Here is a 19,283-nt window from a genome sequence, read left to right as displayed (position 1 = left end):
AAGGGTCGCTACTCACAGCTCTCCAAGTGCTTTGATAAAGGGCTGTGTGGCCTGCTTGAGCCAAAAGATGGAGCACGCTCCTCTGAAATAGTGCTCTGTGCAGCGTTCCCTTTTGCCAGGATTAGCTTTAGAAAATCAGATCATTGATGCATGAACAAGTTACTGAAGGTCAAGCAGGGGTGAGCTTGAGTATGTCAGCTGCTCAAAAGCAGTTGCTAAGGTGCATACTTCTAGCCCACAGAATTCATGAGGTAACTTTTGGTGGCTTACCCCTGAGAAATGAGGGATATGCATTTATGGTGGGGCTAAGGAATACACTTGGAGAGCTGCTGCAGAGCAGCTGGAGTGTCAGACACGGCTCACACCATAATTTCTTCAGACATAGTTATTAATATTGCTTTGAATTCTTAAGAATTTCTTCACACATGGAGAAAAATATCTGTAGTGCTCCATGTGATACTTGGAATGGTAGTCTCTATGCAGTTTAAACTGCTAGTTAAAACAAACAGTTCACACCTTGCAATTTCTACCGAACAAGTTGCTTTTGCTTGGGTATTAGGTAATTGTAGAAACAAGGTTGCTCATCACTGATGTCTTTGTTTACTGGGGTTACTTGCTTTTGAGTAGTAGGTGAATAATTCTTTCTCATTTCATCTGTTCCTTCAGTTTCTTTCCACATCAAAGATGTTTATAAATTACAGAGTATTTTAATGGAAATCAGAAAACTGGGAACAGAGAAGAAACAAATAATGAAAGACATATGGATTAAATATCCTGATTTTATGGAGACCTATTCAGTAAGAAATACTGAGTGGAAGGAAACAATGAAAACATTAGCCAGAATTATTTCTAGAGGGGCATATATTTTAAAGATTTCAGTATGAGACATCACAGATATAAAGGGAAACAGTTTTCAAGGGCGACTCATGCCTTGATATTTTAAGAATCCCTTATAAGGACTTTCTAGAAAGTGCTAAGCAGTTATCTACTGAAAAGAAGATTTTTTTTTTTTTTTTGGAGTTTCTCAGCTCAGGCTCCCAGTTTTCCAAATCACTTCTTGCCAGTTTTAGCCAAGGTACCACTCTGCATTTAGAATGCATTTATTAAATCTGAAATTATCCTTTCCTAGGGGCAAGAAACCATGAAAACCCATGTGACAGTGTAGGCTTGTGCCTTCCTGTCAGGTTTGTCTCCATGCAAAGCTGCTGCCTGTAAATCAGGCAGCTGCAAAGCTGGCAGGGTAACTGCTGGCTGTTTACAGAATTTGCACAGCCAGAGATGTACAGTACTTTGACATTACTGTGTGACTCTGTCTGCATTTGTTCCAGCTCCAGTTGCACCAACTCTGCAGCCCCTTTGCCTGTAGTGCAGGACCCATCACATGATTGTTGCTGCTTCTCCCAAATCAGTTGGTTGATCCTTTTGCCTGCCCTTAGTAAAAGCCCTGTTCTCTGTCATTGGCTCCACTCTGGTTACTCCAGGCAAGCCTGATAGCAGAGCTAACTGTGCTTGCTTAGTGTCAGCCCTGCCCTGTACTTTCCTCTAAACATCTGAGAAAAAAGGAGCAAGCCAAAATCATAGATGTGTTTTGTAAATTATCCTGAATAGTCCATAAAGTATTGTAGATAATGCAGCATGGGAATGTTTGCCCTTGGTGTCTTCCTGAAAATAGAATTTGTTTTGTATAGGCACATTATGTACCTGCCAGTCTGTGGGACAATGCGTAGCAGTTGCAGTACCCTTCAGGGAGCCACCTGAAGCTTCTCACCATGTGGGAGGCCCTTGAATCCCTTCAACAGTTCACATCCACTGGTGTGGTCACAAGAGATGCAGCCATTGGAACAAAAAGGGTGTGAAGGCTGGTCAAAGGTTCTTCTGCCCCAAAACTGCACTGGAGTCGGTGGTGGTGGTACCAGGGATGGATTTTGTGCTCCGTGCCCCCAGTGCAGCTCACTCCTGACCAGCAGGTTTGGGCTCTTCCCAGGGTGTGTTCAGAGGATCTGCTCAGCTGTGGCAGGTCCAGCACCATCATACATGGGGAGCGGAGGACAGCTGTCTCCCCAGCCACTGTAAGGGCAGGGTGACGCTGCTGGGTCTCCATACAAGGGACTGTGTCACCAGTGCAAGCAATGAGCTGCTGCTTAACTGGTACCTGTTGCTGTGAGCTCTGGGTGCCCAGCCCACCCCTCTCTGCATGCTGGGCACTTGTGCTGGGCCAAGCATGTCTGTGGCAGAGAAAATGTGTGAGGCTCACTGAACTGCCCATTGCCTGAAATCATGGAGGTGGACCAAAAAATGACAGACAAAGCCTCCAGTTACAGCCGAAGAGTGCAGCATTACAGTATAAGAGAGCTTGTCTCTCTTTTTGTTATGCATTTGACACTTTTTCATGCTGTTTGACATTTAAAATAAAGAAATTGTCTGTCTTTTATAATGTGGAAATCACTTGGATCTTCCCAAGAGAGACACCTCAGCATTGTTCCTAATTGTTTTTGTGCTCCCAAATTAAAATGCACGTTTTAATTGCGGCATCTGTAATTTTAGCAGAAATGGTATAATTAAAGGCACAGCAGAGAGAGAATGTGCATCATCCCCTTATTATGTATCTACATTTTGTTTCAACCTTTTGTCTCAACCTTGTCTGGGGTCTGTCAAACAGACTAACAGAGTCAGTGCTCTTTCAAGAAACACATTTAACTGGCTTTTTCAGTTTTCAGTTATTATCCTACTTCATAGCTTCCCTTTGGGACTAAGGGAAAAGTGGAAAAAAAAAAAAAAAAACCAGAGAAATTTTACCTGGTCTTTCTGACTTGTGAACACAATGGGTCTTGGATGGAGAGTCCTGGAACAAAGTTCAGTAAATGAGCCCAGGACAGAAGAGCACAGAGTCCACTAACATGAGCTTAGCTGCCAGGCAAGACATCCTTCCCCTAACTTCAATCTTCACTTCTTCCCTGGCTGCTCCTGAAGTAGCTAAGTGAGAGTTTTTCTGAAAGTATCTCCTCTGCAAGAGGGGAACTGCAGCCAGAAACCTGTTTTTGATAGGCAGCTAAATGGCTTGTTCACACACCAGAGTTTATATTAATACCTGTAAAAGGCCATCTGCATAATTACCAGTTGCTGATGGTCCAGCCTTCTCTATTTGGAAGCATTTTCTCTCTTAGCTTGAGAAAAATTATTATTTCAAATTTAAAATCTAGATGATTGATGATACTAATGTTTAATCCTGTTTTACTAGTAGACATGGCAGACTAAGCTAAGGCTTGAGTCCTACTAGCCTGTGTAACTCTTCTCAAACTTTCCTTTAATGGAAGAACAAAAAGAAACCTTTTACAGATTTACAGTCCTCTTGTAGGATGCTGTGGTCAGAAAGAAGTGTGGCAATTCCTTTTAATTGTGGGGTTTCAGTTGAAAATTTCCTGGAGATAGTTCTGGTAGTTTTATATGAATGCAAATGCTCTGTTTTGGTTTTCTTTTTTCTTCAGAAAAGACCATCTTTCAAGCAGATTATTTCAATCCTGGAATCTATGTCAAATGACAGCAACCTTCCAGACCAGTGTAACTCATTCCTGCATAACAAGGCAGAGTGGAGGTAAGTTTTCTTCCTTCCGAGATGATATGATGAGGTTTTACATTGAAATGGTATGAGTGGCTTTTTTCAGAAAGACATCAGACTCCAATGATGTACTGGTAGAAAATATGTGTGCTTGAAGTATTTTTAGAACACAACTTACCTTGTTGTTTTTCAGGAATGCCCAGAATGTTGCGAAACTTGTATTAGGAGCCAATGCACTTAGCTGTACCCTATATTTATTATTACAGTGGTTTAGGCATCATAATATTTATGGTTTTGGGATTCACATCTTAAAACCAATTACAAGGTTTCAGTCAATAGTGTGGGGGCAAAAGAACTCAGATAACATATAGGTTTGATGCCATTTTCATAGAAAGTGTATCAGTGATGTTAATATTAAAACCAAAGAAGGATAAGGGGCCTAAAAACCCTACCTTCAGAGTCAGGCTTCTATTTGTACTCACTTGAATGCACTCTACCATTTTTTATGTGTTCTCTCCTTTGTCAGCTGTGTGTTCACACATCCAGCACATGCCTATGCCAGTCCCATTTTCTAGTGTTCCAGCATTGCTTGAGCATATGATTTTAGCTATTGTTGATTGTAATTGTCATTCATAAGTGATTAGAAATGGAAATGAGATTTGAGACAATTTTATTACATTACAGTTTTGCAGTAAAGCTTTCAGCCTCTTTTTTGGAATGTGCCAAAACTTCAAAAACCTGTCCCTGAAGCTTATTTGTGGGTTAGAAAACTTGCTGCTTCCCAGTAAATCCTTCTGTTTGAGATGGAATATTGAAAACAGATCTGCACAGGGAGATGATTTTTGCAGATGATCGTGCCTCGCTCTATATTAAGAAGCGTTGGCTCTATGCCGAATAAGCAGCGAGCACAAATACCAAAAGATTCCCTGCATCGAAGAAACCGGGACGGGGTGGAGGATGGGGCTTGTGTCAAGCCCGGCAATCCCGCGTTTCTTCCGCTGCCTTCCAAGGAAAAGCAAGACGTAGATTTTTAATGGGGCGAGTGGAAAAACTGAGCTGTCGCTGGGACGCCCCCGGTCACACGGCGGGGTATAAATAGCCCGGCCCGGGCCCGCCCCGGCTCGGCCTCGCCGCCCGCGGCCCCGGACCCGGCCGGGCGGCGGGGGCTGCGCGCCATCTGCTGGCGGCAGCGCCGCACTGCGCCCGCCGCGCCGCCCGCGGGGCCGCCCCGCTGGGCCCTGCCCCGCACTACTGCTGCTGCTGCTGCGGGCCCCGCTGGGCCCTGCCCCGCACTGCTGCTGCTGCTGCGGGCCCCGCTGGGCCCTGCCCCGCACTGCTGCTGCTGCGGGCACCGCTGGGCCCTGCCCCGCACTGCTGCTGCTGCGGGCACCGCTGGGCCCTGCCCCGCACTGCTGCTGCTGCGGGGACCGCTGGGCCCTGCCCCGCACTGCTGCTGCTGCGGGCACCACCCGGAGCCCAGTGCTGAGTGCTCCGGGTAGTGTTTAAAGTACCCCAACTGCACGGCACCGTTGCTTATGCAGACTCTGAGCATCATATCGTGGGTTTGACAGTAGATGGAAGAAGGAAGGTTGGGAAAAAAGTACATCCTACTGAGGGGTTTCTTATATTAAAAATGTTTAAAAGATGAGCAGGTACTCAATTACCTTTAGGAAAGGTGAATAACTACTTAAATCTTGCCAATATAGCAAAATAAAAGGTGTACTAGCTGACATTTGGTGAGAAACGTTGTTTTACTTAATCGGTTTATTTCTTGAAGTGTAACTCAATTGGCCCAAGTATTTCTCGCTCATTTGTTGCTAAATTTCTCAGATGAGGAATGTCTGAAAAGGTGTTAATGAAAAGCCGTGTAGCAACAAAGAGCCCTTTGGTACTATCAAGTAACGAAAAAACTTTTTACCATGGAGACTTGTGTTAAAAAGAAATGTGACATTTTTTCTGGAAGAATAAATGGCTTAGAGACAAGAAAATATGAGAGAGAAAATAAAAATTCAAGATGGGACATGATTTGCCTGAAAGCAAAGATGGTTTTTGAATTGAGCTGAAATGAAAACACAACATTCAGAAAGAGCACAAATCATGTGGGCACTTGTTTGGAAGCTGGAGGGGTGCTTTCCTATCCAAATTCTGGTAAGAGCTTCCTGCCCTGATGTGAAAGCCATGTTAGAATGGAAGTTTTCATGAATGCTTAGCCAAATAAACAGAATATATGCAAAAAATTGCCACCTGAAATAGATAAAAGATGCATAAAGTGGTCCCAAAGGATAAACTAAAAGAGACTTAAGTTTGTTACTAAAAACAACTGCACATTAGTTTAATGTATTTTAACTTCTGTATTGAAAAATCTTTGCTTTTACTGATTTTTTTTTCCCCTGGTTTTTTATCCCATAGTGATTTGCAAAGAGATAGTGAAACCAGCAGTAGGGAAAGTATGAGATATGTTACCACAAAATAGGGAATTTTAATGAAGCCTGGATATCAGAGCACTGGAGAAGGGTGGGCTTGGAAAAGGCAAAAATTATGCTTGTTCCTTTGAGGGATCTCTGAATTAATGATCCAGATACTGCACTTTCACAAGGATGCTGCGCTTACCAAAGCAAAGCTCAGACAAACTGGATTGTGTTTTTCCCCACTCTTAAAAAAAGGCAAGCTGAGGTGCTTTTTATATAGACGTGCCAAAATTGTATCTGCAGCAGGAAGTAACTGGAGTCTTCAGTATCACTGACTGGCTGGCATGAAAACTGAGAGTGGGCTGAGTCTATACATGACTGCTGAAGTTGATAACAAGAACGATGCTTTGACTTATCTATATAATGCAGTCTTATTTGCAACATTTTCTGGTATTCATTTTTATATTAATATCACATTATGATTTGCTTGTGCTGTATTTCCCTAAAATAATTCAGTGTCTTTTTTCCTAACTGTTCCACACATGTTCAGCATGTTTTTATTATTAATAAAATAGGGGCACTACCTTATGCCTGAGTTGCATAGATCTAGTTGCATAGGCCCTATGTTTAAGTTTATATTCTGTGATCTTTTTGGAGCCCTTTCTGAAGTCACTTGTATTACAGTCAAAAAAAATTACTGTAGAAGTAATGATGTTCCAATTCAGTGAGAGATCCCATTTGTCTGCATTTAGTCATATATAGTAACTGCATTTCTCCTTCCATCCTCTCCCCACGAGTGGCTGCTCCAATGATTAAAACAGTTTATTAGTGATACTTACATTAGTGTATTAGTAGCAATTCAAGGCGTATAAAGAAATGCCAGTCATTGTGTTTAATCTGTGAATGTCATTTGATCATTTCTAATAATGTATTAGTATTTGTTCTTCAGTGTCACAGAATGAAACTATTCTAGAAAAACCAGTAAACTCACACTGCAGAACTACAGAAGCAAACAAATCCACATGTCCTACCATGTATAATGTTTCAAGCTGCTTCATTTAATAAGACTCATTAACTGGGCAATGTACAGTAGCTTTCTCTTTAATTACACAATTTCATTATGCACTGGAATTTTTTTTCAGAATACAACTGTTTTTGCAGACTAACCTTATATTTTAAGAGAAGTTTCTGTCTAATGAAGAGAGATAATTACAGTACAAAATAGACTTTTGACACAGAGAAAACTATTGTTACCAGGACTCCCCTAGCGCATAATATTATTTTAAAAGAGAATGTAATTTACATATTTTAAAAATTATAGAGTTGTATGTAAGTAGCAGCGATGATGAGAGACAAACTAAGAAAAGCAGTGTGTGCAACTGCCCTCAAATTGCTCTGTAGTTTCCACAGTAGATAGCATAGTATGTGTTTTACCTGACAAAAGGGGTTTATGAGGGATATGGGTGTCTGGGGATGAGTCACTTTCTGACCTTTGGTCCAGTGCCTTTTAGTTTGTTCCCTTGTTGTCTCTTTATTATGATGTCTGACCACTTTCTACCCAGCACAGGGATCAGTCTTAATTTATGCATGCCTAAATATGATAGAGAATTTTTCTTGAAATCTTAAGCATGATAATTATGAGGGGCATTTGTTCTGACCACCACATAGAACAGCTCACTCAGCAGGACTCAAGTGTGATAAATGCCTTTGCCCCCAGGTGGCTGATTTCTGCAGTAGAATTAAGCATGGTGGTAAAGTTTGCAGTAGGATTTTCTGGTTATTTGAGCTCTGAATCCTTTCACTGTACTTTTTAAGCAATGCTCTCTGACAGAGATGTCTTATCAAAATGAGAAATTCATAGAATTTGGAAAATGCATATTATTTTATTTGCTTAGACTCTTTGGGTATGCTATTTTCCCACATTGAGAGGCTGTTCTATTTTAGTCAAGAAGAGTTTAATCATTCCATGCCAGGACATGAGATTTACAGAAACAAGTAATTCTCTTTCTCCACCCCAAACAGAAATGACAGCTAACTCTGTTAGTCCTTCTACTTTCTTTTTTAAAACATGAGAAGGAGCATATTTTGTTCACAGCATGTTAACACAAGAAAAATAATGTGGAAGTTTGAGCAGAATGTTTAACCTTGCAGAGTCCAGATAGCTATCTTTGGAGCTCTCTTTAGGATTTCTTGTCTTCTTAGGAGCTCACTTTTTCAAGGAGAAAAACGAGACACTGTGATTGACTCTTCCCACAACTGTCAGGATACAGTGCACAGTCTCCCAAACAGGCACAGAAATGTTAAGTGCATTAATAGGAGATTTTTCTTTTCTTACCCCACAAGCAAAATATATGTCTGAATTTGGTGACAGAATTGTTGTTCACCTTCTGTGTATTTGTGTAGTGCAAAACTTGTTAAACTCTTTTCCAAGAGCAGTTCAGTTGATGTGTTTAAAATACACCATCCATCAGAAAGCATGTCAAAGGAAACTACTTTGTTAAGGGAGGTACGTGCAGTGAAACCAAATACAACTGGTGTCTGCAACTTCCTTAGAGTACTGCCTTCATTTCCTGCCCTTCCTACTTTTCATAACTTTGCAAGTGTGGTGGAAACTGGAGAGAAGTCAACCAAATCCTTTTCACAACTGTTCCAAACTTGAGAAGCTTGTATTTGTAACCATTTGCGGGGCTGGCTTATATCACAGTTTGCATTTTTGCTTTTGTATCTTCACCTAAAGAAACAGAAAGGTAAGTGGGGAAAACATTCCCCCACAAAATGCTTCTGTGCATTTTGAGTGTAAGTCCAAGTAGTATTCATAGTCAAGTTATAAACCCAGACAAATGGACTTCTTGGACTGCCTGTATTTATTGTTAATGCTTGTCGCATTACCAGTTCTTATCTTTACGGATCAGACCATGTTTCATGATGTTGGAGGGAAAGAAGGCATTTTCATTTTAAAAATGTTTTTGTTATATGGTATTTTACTCTTTTAAATGTTATTTTTCTTGAACTGAAGGTATTATGGTCTGATGTATAAACATTACCATTTCTTCCTAAAGCCGTGAAAGACTTTGCATTTGGTAATTAAATGAACTGCTTGAGTTAGTATTGTACTTTTCAGCCTTTCACATTTAATTAACATTCAAGTGGGAATTATGAACAATTTATATCTGTCAGGAAAAGACAAGACGTAACAAATTGTCTCCGTGCAGATGTGAAATTGAGGCAACCTTAGAGAGACTAAAGAAACTGGAGCGTGATCTGAGCTTTAAAGAGCAGGAACTAAAGGAACGGGAGAGACGTTTGAAGATGTGGGAGCAGAAGTTAACTGAACAATCAAATACTCCTGTAAGTAGACAATAATTCAACCTTTCATCTTGTGTCAGAAGGATTTGGAGCTTTGTCTATATAAATCTCAAGACATACTAAGGAAGTAGTGCTCCTGTTTTTAGTTGTTCCTCTGGGCCAATTTTATTGCATCACTCTAGATAACAATATTTTTTAAAATTTCACCTAATGCATTAGGTACCACATTTTACTGATAGTTCATATGGTGACATGGGCATTTTAAGTAGTGTCCATTGATTTATTTAGAGTTCTCAACTTTAAAATTTGTTTACATTCAATAAATTCTGTTTTCAGTTAGAAAGTTGTAGACTTTATGGGATGCAGGATTTGGTCTTAAATGTAAGAATAATTGTATCTTCCAGAAGGCATGTCATGAAAATTATGCAGATTTTTTTGATTCTGTTCTTTTTCTTTGAGAAGTAGCAAATTCCCATTCTGTGAAAAAGGGGTCAAAATTCAAAGTATTAATTTAAGGTTTTGTTCATAATTATAGCTAACATAACTTTGACTGGCCAGTTACCAGCTGGTAGAATTCTCACATTTCTATTAGTAAATTGAACAAAAAACTTGCTTGCATTATCTTGAATTTCTTGATGAAATACTATGCTCTTCAACCACTGATTGGCAGAGGGAGGACCACAGGGTTAGTGCATGGCGAGACATTACAACAGAGTTGCTAAAAAAATTACTGTGATACCTCCTTGTTTTTAAAGCACTAGCTAAGACAAATACCAAATTGAGATTGCAGTAGCATATGATTTTTCTATGCACAATTTTATCCTACTAATAACCTTGATTCCAGCCAGACCCATTTACATATGACTTGTTTTTAAGGCATAGCTTATTGCTGTTCTTTGAATGAAGTTGCATTTATGTTCCAGCTGCGAACATGCAGCAATGAAATCACAGAGGATAAATGTTTTCCTATGTGCAGATTCTGTGTTTTCAGTAGATATCTCTATGCCTGCTTTAACACTTGCCATATTCCAGTAACTGAGCTGTGGGCCATCCTCTATCCTGAGCACAGCATGAGACACTGCCTTAATGAGCAAACCTTTTCACCAGCAAGGCCCTAGGGTTTTTTTATGCTGTACTTGCTTATGACTTGTACTTTTCACTTAGAGCTGGCATTGCTGCAAGAATAAAGCATTGTGCTAAGGCCTATTGTGCTAAGCATGAACTGTCTTTCTGCATAGCATTAACCCAACTGTCCTATTGCATTTAGGTACAATTTCTTCTAATAGACAAATACAGGATTGTTTTTTCCATACATCTTAAGTAAAATTACACAGAATGTATTTTTTAAAGAGCCATTTTATAGGAAAAAATTGGATATACTGGCACAAAAAGGGCTTATTCAAGCAGGATTGGGGTTTTTCATAGCACTGGTTACACATACAACTATATTGTAAATTCATAGCTGTAAGTCATTTGCAAAATATCTTTGGGATTCTGTTTGCAAGCTGTAATCCTTGGGAGTCAAGCATCTGTCTTCCTCCATTAGCTCAGGCAGTGTCTGGTCAGCAGCATCAAACTAAAGGGTTACAACAGAGAGTTGCAATGCTTTAAACTACCTTGACTATAAAAGCAGGAATAAAGATATGGCAACTAGAACTGTGACACATCTTAGAGTTCCCACTAGGCATAAACCTGGTTCTTAGCCAAAACTAGGCCTTGTGGTGTCTTAGCTGGTACTCTTGGCCCTGCTCTGTGTTCTGCAGTTACCTTTTCACTTGTCTCTGCAGCAAAGACCAGAGGCCAGCAGTGGTGTGCAGGAATAGAATCTTAATCACCAAGTGACAGGAGAACAGTGAAGCTGTCTCTGCCACTTGATTCTCCAGTGTTGTAGGATTGGTAGAAGCTTCATCCTGCGTGGTAGGTAACTGTGAGTGGCAGGCTGCTTCTGCTCCAATGAGTAAAGTATAGCTTCACACACTTCAGCATGAAGGAAGGATGAGGCCAATATTGAGGCCAATATTTAGAAATGCTTCTGTGCATTTCTCCCTGCTCTTGTTTTGACCCTTTTTCTGCTGCATCTTATACAACAAGCTCCTTTGAGTCTGATCTCTGCAAATTCCTTTGTGTGCATCTCCAAAAGCCTCTTACACAAGGGAATCAGGAGCATTTTGGTGGAGTAAAATATATCCATAGCTGCCATGGAATGGGAGACTTCTCTTGAAAGAAGATTTGACTTTGCGATGGTAGTGGATGTAGCTGAGATGAACAACTTATTAGAGGAAGACAGTAAGCAGGACATGAAATCCATATTTCACCTGTGATGCCCTGTACCTGCAGGTGGTCATTTAACCATGGAACTTAGAGGGCCGGTGGATCCTAGTCATTTCTAAGGGTCTCTTCTGATAGTCATCATATGCAGTGTGTCACTGAAGGCATGTCCTGTCCCAACAAACTCTTTAAATTCTCCAGATAATGAGATGGCAAAATATGGAGGAAGTAATGTGATTATAACTTGCAAAATGAGCCATTCACAGCTTACCCACTCTCAGACATTGAACAGTCAATGACCCAGAAAGGTGTTTCAGTGGAGAGCTGATTTGCAGCTTTGTTGATTTTTGCTGGGAATTCTTCCCATGTCGGGGATGCTGTTCTGTGGATCTAAAGTAACTATAACTACCTGGCAATGAAGTGTGTCTGCTAGGTCTTGTTTTTGAAAGGTTCCTTCTTTTTATCAGGAAGAGCTTGATCCAGCTAGCACACTGTTGATGGTGTAGCTGGAGGTTTTTGTAGAGCCAGGTGTACAGAAGCTTAGCTGCAGGTTCTTTCATCACATAGCAGTAGGATGCATGAGGGCTGTTTAGGGCACCGCATCATGCCAACTTCTTCTTTTTATTTTTCTTTCTTAAATGCTGATCACTAACTGTACTTAACCACGATGCAAATAGTAAGTCTTTGTAAGCAGGAAAATCTCAAGTGAAACAGAAGACAGATGCTGTCTTTTTTAATGATAGAAAATTAGTCAATTTAAGTGGTTTTACCAAGAAATGGGCACTCTTTGGGCAACCCTGGCTGTGAAGCCTCTTGTGTTACAAAAGCAGGGCATCACCATAATCACCCCTGTAACTTATTTTGATCAACTGCCATTGACTCTTCAGTCAGTTTTCTGAAAAAAATATATGAAAACCCGTGAATTTTGGGTAGGTAGTTTTACAAATGCTTTGGAAAGAAATGCTAGTGCAGCTCCTTTGCTGTTGTTTTAGTAGTGCCTCAGTTTGGCACTCCAAGACAAGTAGGTAGTTTAATTTAGGGTGAAACTCCTGAGGTTTTATTCCCTGTGAAGCACAGGCAAACATGTCACAGAGGTTACTAGCCTGGCCACTCTGAAGAGGCATTAATCATTAACCTGAAGAGGGCATATTTCATTTGTTACTACAAACAGACTGGGTCAGGAGAATGCCATTATCTGTAGGTGAAGATCAGCGGAAATTTAATATGATGTACAAGCAATTGACAGATGTCTCTTGGTACCACTAAAGAAAAAAAAAAAGCTGAAGAAGCTGACAAGCTGACCAAAACCACCCCTCTTCCCCTGCCTGCTTGTCCCTGGGATGGCTTGTGGAGGTGTGGTGCTGGTGCAGGCTGGAGGCCAGTTCTCCTGTCCTTTGCATTGGTGAGAGACTCATTTCTGATTGTGGCTGTTGCAGGGTGACCCTTTCTCTCCTTTTGAGCATACACTCAAAACCAGTCTGCTGCTGCTTTCATTTCTGATATTTAGGGGCTGCTGCTTCTGCATCAAATGCAGAGCTTGTTTGGCTTCTCTGGTCTTAACCCAATTTATTCTTCAATCCTGAAAGGTTGAATTAAGCAGCTCCAATTGCCTTGGAACCAGTCCACCTGATTGGGAAATGTCATATTCTGTTTTGTGCCATACAAAATGAAGGATTGAAGAGTTTGAACCTCCTTTTGTCATGAAAGCTCTGTTGCCTGTGGTTCTTGCCATGCCACTCAGTGATTTTGGTTTAAGAACAATGACCCCAGAAGGATGCTATCTGTTTTAATGAATTCTTACTTGACCTCCATGTTTAGATTCACTAATCGTATGCTCTCTGTTGATTGCTGACTAATCTGGTGGTGTCTTTTTCCTTGATTTTTAAATTGGTTCTAACTTTCACTTTTGCTCTGTCCTTTCCTCCTTTTAAATAGTTTTTCTTACCTCTTGCTGCAAGAATGTCTCAGGAGTCTTACTTTGAATCTAAAACAGAGGAGTCAAACAGTGCAGAGATGTCATGTCAGATCACAGCAACAAGTAACGGGGAGGTAGCTGGCATGAACCAAAGCCTGAAGGCCTTGATGATGACGGGCTTTGGGGATATCTTCTCTCTGAACAAAGCAGGATCTGTCCTGCATTCTGGAATGCAGATAAACATGCAAGCCAAAAAGAATTCTTCTAAAACCACCTCTATGAGAAAAGGGAAGAAAATCAACATGGCTTTGGGTTTCAGTGAATTCGACTGGTCAGATGACGATGATGATGATGATGATGATTTTGATGACACAGATGATAGCAGCGAATGAAATAAGTTGTAGAGTTAACCCTGAAATTGTTTTTAGCAAAGCAAAACAATAAAGTTTTAGAACAAGAATCCTGTCAGTTTGGTCTGTTTAAATCCTGTAAAAGAACAAAAAGCAAACAAACACCAGCAAAAAAGATATTTACCAGGCTGAGCATATTTGTATGTTGAAAGATATGTTGTTTCTGTTTCAATTGTGCTGGCTTATTTCTGCTTTGATGAAATTTAGAACTAAACTTTCCAAACTAATTGAGATTATTATTATTTCATTATTATATCTATAATTCCTAGTGCCTGATTACAGAAACTATGGCTTGATAAATTTAAGATCCAGAAACACTGGGAGAAACTTCAATGCCATTAATGCCATTAATGTACTTCAAATTTTTCTTTTGTGTTTTTTGTCATTTCCCTTACCCCTTTAATTGTTGGTCATATGCATATGCTTGTACTTCCAGATTTGCTATTTTCTACATCCGTTCTTTCTTCCTGTTGTAGTGAAGGGGTTTGCTGTGTTTCTTAATTTAAAGCCATTTTCAAGGCAGCATTGTGGGACGTCACAAATAAGTTTCTAGGAACAGAGAAGCTTGGGGAGGAAGAGAGGGGTTAGTTAAATATATAGTTTAAAAATGGAATAGCAGCAGAACTCAAATAATCCCTATTAGTAGATGATTTCTATAAATGTGCTTTTTTTTCCCCCTCACGTGTATGTGCATGTGTGTATAATTCACTCTAGCAAAGTAAACTGCAATCAGACCTCTGCATCTATTATCAGATATTGTGATCTAGAAGATAATTTTCAGTTATGTTGATGTGAATCCATGAAGCCTCATTAACTTTGATGGACTTATTCTTGTACCTGAGAGCAAAAATTGGTGTTTGTAAATTTTGATTCTGTTGTATCTGCTAAACAGCATGTGCCATCCTTGGGAAAGGACAAAGAGAAGCCACTGTGACATTTCAGCTTGTGCCCTACTACTGTGGCTTGTGTGAAATTCTCCATAGTAGAATCTGGCAGTAATGTCAGGAATATTTACTAGACTCTGCATAACTGTTTTTTGCAGCTACATTACTTTTAAAGTATTGTCACTGCTGTTACAGCTTACCATAAAACTCAGTGCCTAACAATCTGCTGCAATAATTGCCTGCCAGGCACTTATGTTGAGAGCAGTGAGGATGTTTCTCCTGATGACCCCTTTAGTGGTGATGCAGAAGGAGGGAGGGAAACCAGTGCGAACACAGATGCAGGTTAGAAAGGAAGATGATGTAAAATATTTGCCAAGGAAGAAGGGCAGCATTTCAAAAGAAAAATGTTACTGTGTAGTTCAGCAGTAGTGGGAATAAGCCATCAAAATTCCATTCTCAATTACTGGAAGGGTTTCTTTTATAAAACTTGTGGTTTTGAGTGGCTTCTTTAATTATAGGCTTGCCTGTTACACAGCTCTAACCTATATGTTATGGTGTTTTGTGGATAGCTTAAAGAAAAATGGATACATTAGATAACAGCAAGCTTGAAATCATTATCTGTTCACTCAACAAAACAAAGTTCTTCAAAAAGTTTTTCTAGAGTGGGCACCTCTTTGGGTTGTGAGAAAGAAAGAATTGTTTCATCCTTAAGCGTCAGCACTGATCCAGTCACCTGCAAGGCACAAGTGCTGTGCTCAGGCTGGCCTGCTCCATTTGCTCTGCATGGGATCATAGTTCCTGCAGGATGTCATTTAACCCTCTTCCAGACACTCCCAAACCTCTTGACTTGAACTTCCCTCTTGTATCTGGAAGCTGTTCTCATGGTGAAATTATCATTTAAATGATGCAGTAAATGTTCAGGGTATCCCAAGGAGAAACTCTTTTGGCTCACGTGGGGATGGCTTCTTAGGTCCATCAAAGAAACCTGATTTTAGGGAGGAAAAGAGAATTGAAAGGGCAAATAGTGAAATGGAAATAAGAACAAATAGCCTTTTCCAAGATAGATTTGTACTATTTTTGTAAGTCTATGTCTGCTAACACCCACAGCAATGATACTATTTTTGTAACTGCCACTTTGCACTCAGCAAAATTGTGATGGATTTGTGTAATGTAATATGTGCACTTTAGATCTTAAGGTGTGTATCATTGTGCATAAATTACTGTACCACATAAGCAGTGTAGGGATGTACAACTGAAAACAAAATTTGGTTCAGTACATTTCTGCTTCAAAAACCCAAAAAAATCTGTTCCTAGCATTGATATTTTGCACTTTTTTGGTGTTTGACAATCATAGAGCACTTCATACACATTTATGTTTGTGTGGGTTTTAAGTGAATTTGTAAATTAACTCCTTAATCTTTACAGAAATAAAAATAGTTTTTAAGTAGTATGACACAGATTTTCATAGTTGCAACATCACAAGGTTTAAGTCTGTCTTCAAGGTTTTGTGCTTACCCAGGTGTGTAACCCTATATCAGCAAATATCATCAGAATTTCTGCCTACTTGTTTCAGTATTTTTTAATGAAGCAAGATGGATTATTTCCCCTTCACCTTTTTTCCCCATGCTGTTTCTCAAAGCAAATTAAACTATATTAAGGAAAAGTTTAAGCTCTTCTAAAACTTCCCCATGCATTTAAAGTAGCAAAGGTGACCTCTGAATTGTAGATAAGGTGATAACATGCCAAACTCTTCTGATGCAGTTGAGATATAGTATTACACTTAGGATTTTGGCTGTGCTTACTAAAAAAGCAGTGGTATTAATTGCATTTTTACTTTTCTGTGATGAGTTGCACACCAGGTGTCTCCAGTTTGCAAGCCAGTTATCATATGTGAGAATCAAGCTGTGTTTTCTGCCTCTGAAATGCTTCTCACTAGATAAAGGCTTTGAAAATGGCTCTGGCAGGCAGGTATGGTGGTTGGAGGAGGGCAGAGTATTTCATCTTCCACACCTGATTTTGCTCTGCAGTGTATCCGAGTCCATCTTCTACCTGTCTCATCATCAGGTTATACAAATCTCCACAAGAGTCCAGAGCCACATCGTGTGTCAGCTAATGCAAGCATTAACCAAACCCAGAAGGCATTTCTCTGGCTGCTCTGGGCCAAAGCCAGAACAAACCGCCAAAAGCCTTCCTGTGCCTTGTACACCTCTCAGCTCACTAGGCCCTGCCAGGCTTTTTGGGTTCCAGTTTCCTCTGTCTTCCATAAAGCCTGAAGGTATTTGCAGTAAAATAATATCACTGCATTGATGGAGGGGAAAGGTAAGAACCAGGCCTGAACTTGGCATATTTACCAGGCTGCTGTACTGCAGACATGAACTTAGGTGGGTAAATGGCCTCAGAGGAGAACGGGGAGGATCAACTTTTGGCTTGCTTAATGGTCAGCTGGGACCAAGACAGGATGTCCAGCTCCCAACTCCTTTTCTTCAGCAGTGGGGAAAAAATATGGGAATGGGACTTAATGAAGGAAAACTTTTGATCTAGTCATTTTTGTGATCACTAATTTCTTGGAGTAGCAAGTGCCTTAGGGTACGGTGTGGGTGTGCTGCGTTGCCAGCCATTGTGTGCTCCCTGACATGGAGCTTGTCCCCTCTGGACTGGAAGGGCTTTCTGGAGGTGAGGTCTGGCGTGGCCTCTTGTCACACAGTCATGTTCGTGGCTTGTCATTTGCTTATCATTCCAGAGCTTTTCTTAGATGTTGATTCCCTTCTGGGTTTTAAAGTGTTTATTCTGAGTTAAAATATCTGATGCAGTAATGATGGGTATTGCTCTCAGCAGTAGCAATGGATCTGTAGTGTGCATATAGCTGTTAAGTACTGAGCAGTGTTACTGTGTGTCTTTAGTGGTGTACTTCCTTTATCTGTAATCAGGCAGCTTTTACAGGTTTTTAATAAGACCTCTGACTTGACAGAGGCTTTGACTACAGTCCTAGTTAGAATGTTCAGGTAGAAAAAGTAAGTTCATTTAGTAATTTTCACAGCCCTTAAAATGCACTGGTAGAAATCTGGAGGAGAGACCTTTCCCCTTTCCCCCAGGCTTCAACTTAGTGTACACTGTAAAATCTGCACAGAAATTTCTGATGTGTGAAGATTTAATTTTAAAACTGTAGAACCAATGATTTTCTTTTAACATTTTATATTGTGTGCTAAATACTCATATGCCTTTTAAAGTCAGATATAGTCCACTGCATTTCTTGCTTTTGCACTACTGAAGAAGTTTTGTACTGAATAGTAGGAGTCGATGCTACTTACACTTCAGGTTTGAACTGATGGAATTCGAATAGAAAATATTTTCACAGTGTTAGAAAACTTCATTTTCCCTTCTGAAAAAGCAAAGCTGAGCGCAATGCCTATGCCAAGACTCTTGTGCTGTAAACTGAATATATCATTTGTGTGGAACATGCAATGTTACACTTGTGTGTGGTAAAATCTTGCAGTGTCAGTTATTCTCTTTATTGCACTTGACATACAATGTCTTGTTTTATTCACACTGTGGATTCGATTTTCCAGTGTAAAACCAAAGCAAACAAACAAAAAGAAATCATACAATGTATTCAATTTCCTCAATTGGTGTCATAAACTTTCTTTTGGTGTGAACTTTTCCCTTGCTTCTCTTTTGTTCCAAACTTCTATTTTGCAATAAACATTTTGACAGTAAATTTTATGCATTTGTGTGACTGTGTAAAATGCTGGAGTTCCAAGAGGTTCCTTATTGTCTACTGGTTGAAGTCATTTTTCTGTATTACTATGTGACATTTCTCCTTTATTCTCCCATTAATAAGAAGAAGGAAAAAAAAGATAAATAATACAGAACTATTCTGCCACTGGTTATATTTAAACCAGAAGAAACCAGAAAAAACCCACTGTACATCTAAAAATGCGTTATTGGACTTGTGCAGTAAATTATTCAGTTGTACAAATCATTTTACCAGGCTCCTGCTGCAGCACCAGCCATTTTTTCTCTAAGTACCTACAAAAGGCACAACTCAGCCTCCTGAGGGGGTTCATGATTGCTACTTGCCCTTCCTTGTCCTTTAGTGTTGCCCCCAGCACTGCTTTTGTCCCAGTGTTGTGCCCAGGCTGCAGGTCACTCAGTGTGCACCTGGAGGTGCTGGGGTGCCTAGGGGACCTGCTTGGCCTGTGGGTGGGGCCTGGGGACCCTGGGGGTGGCAGGGTCCTCTGAAGGAGGGGACAAAGCCATGGGGGGGCGGGGGTAACCAAGCTGAGTCTCTCATAAATCACTGTTATCTACATCAAATAGTTTGCAACTACATCATGATATTGAGCTTCTGGGAGACACTCACTGTCCATATAGATCTACAATTAATGGTAATCCTTTAAGCTGAATAAAAATGCCAAGAAGATGACACTTTGGATACCATATATTTGAATGAGTATAAAAAAGGCAATCACTGTTACAGTGACATCTTCTCCTCTGTCAGTTTTCACATCATCCCAGAATTTTGTTAATGCAGCCATT

The 19,283-nt window shown here is 40.2% G+C and overlaps 1 protein-coding gene across 2 annotated transcripts in view; it reads left to right on the top strand.

The window, feature by feature from the left end:
- The window catches only part of MAP3K20 (mitogen-activated protein kinase kinase kinase 20), an 89,811-nt gene that overhangs the window by 47,413 nt on the left and 23,115 nt on the right, over positions 1 to 19,283 (top strand). The window contains exons 10-12 of one of the 2 annotated variants that reach the window (XM_064717986.1): positions 3,486 to 3,592; positions 9,177 to 9,312; positions 13,474 to 18,462. In XM_064717986.1, coding sequence (XP_064574056.1) covers positions 3,486 to 3,592; positions 9,177 to 9,312; positions 13,474 to 13,845 — 615 coding nt within the window. In that variant the 3' untranslated portion in view covers positions 13,846 to 18,462. Of the gene's footprint in view, positions 1 to 3,485; positions 3,593 to 9,176; positions 9,313 to 13,473; positions 18,463 to 19,283 lie in introns of those variants that run through there. The other variant, XM_064717987.1, reaches the window with a different exon arrangement.

Source organism: Zonotrichia leucophrys, chromosome 7, assembly GCF_028769735.1.
Source record: "Zonotrichia leucophrys gambelii isolate GWCS_2022_RI chromosome 7, RI_Zleu_2.0, whole genome shotgun sequence".
Lineage (NCBI taxonomy): Eukaryota > Metazoa > Chordata > Aves > Passeriformes > Passerellidae > Zonotrichia > Zonotrichia leucophrys.
This window is presented reverse-complemented; position numbering and strand designations above follow the sequence as displayed.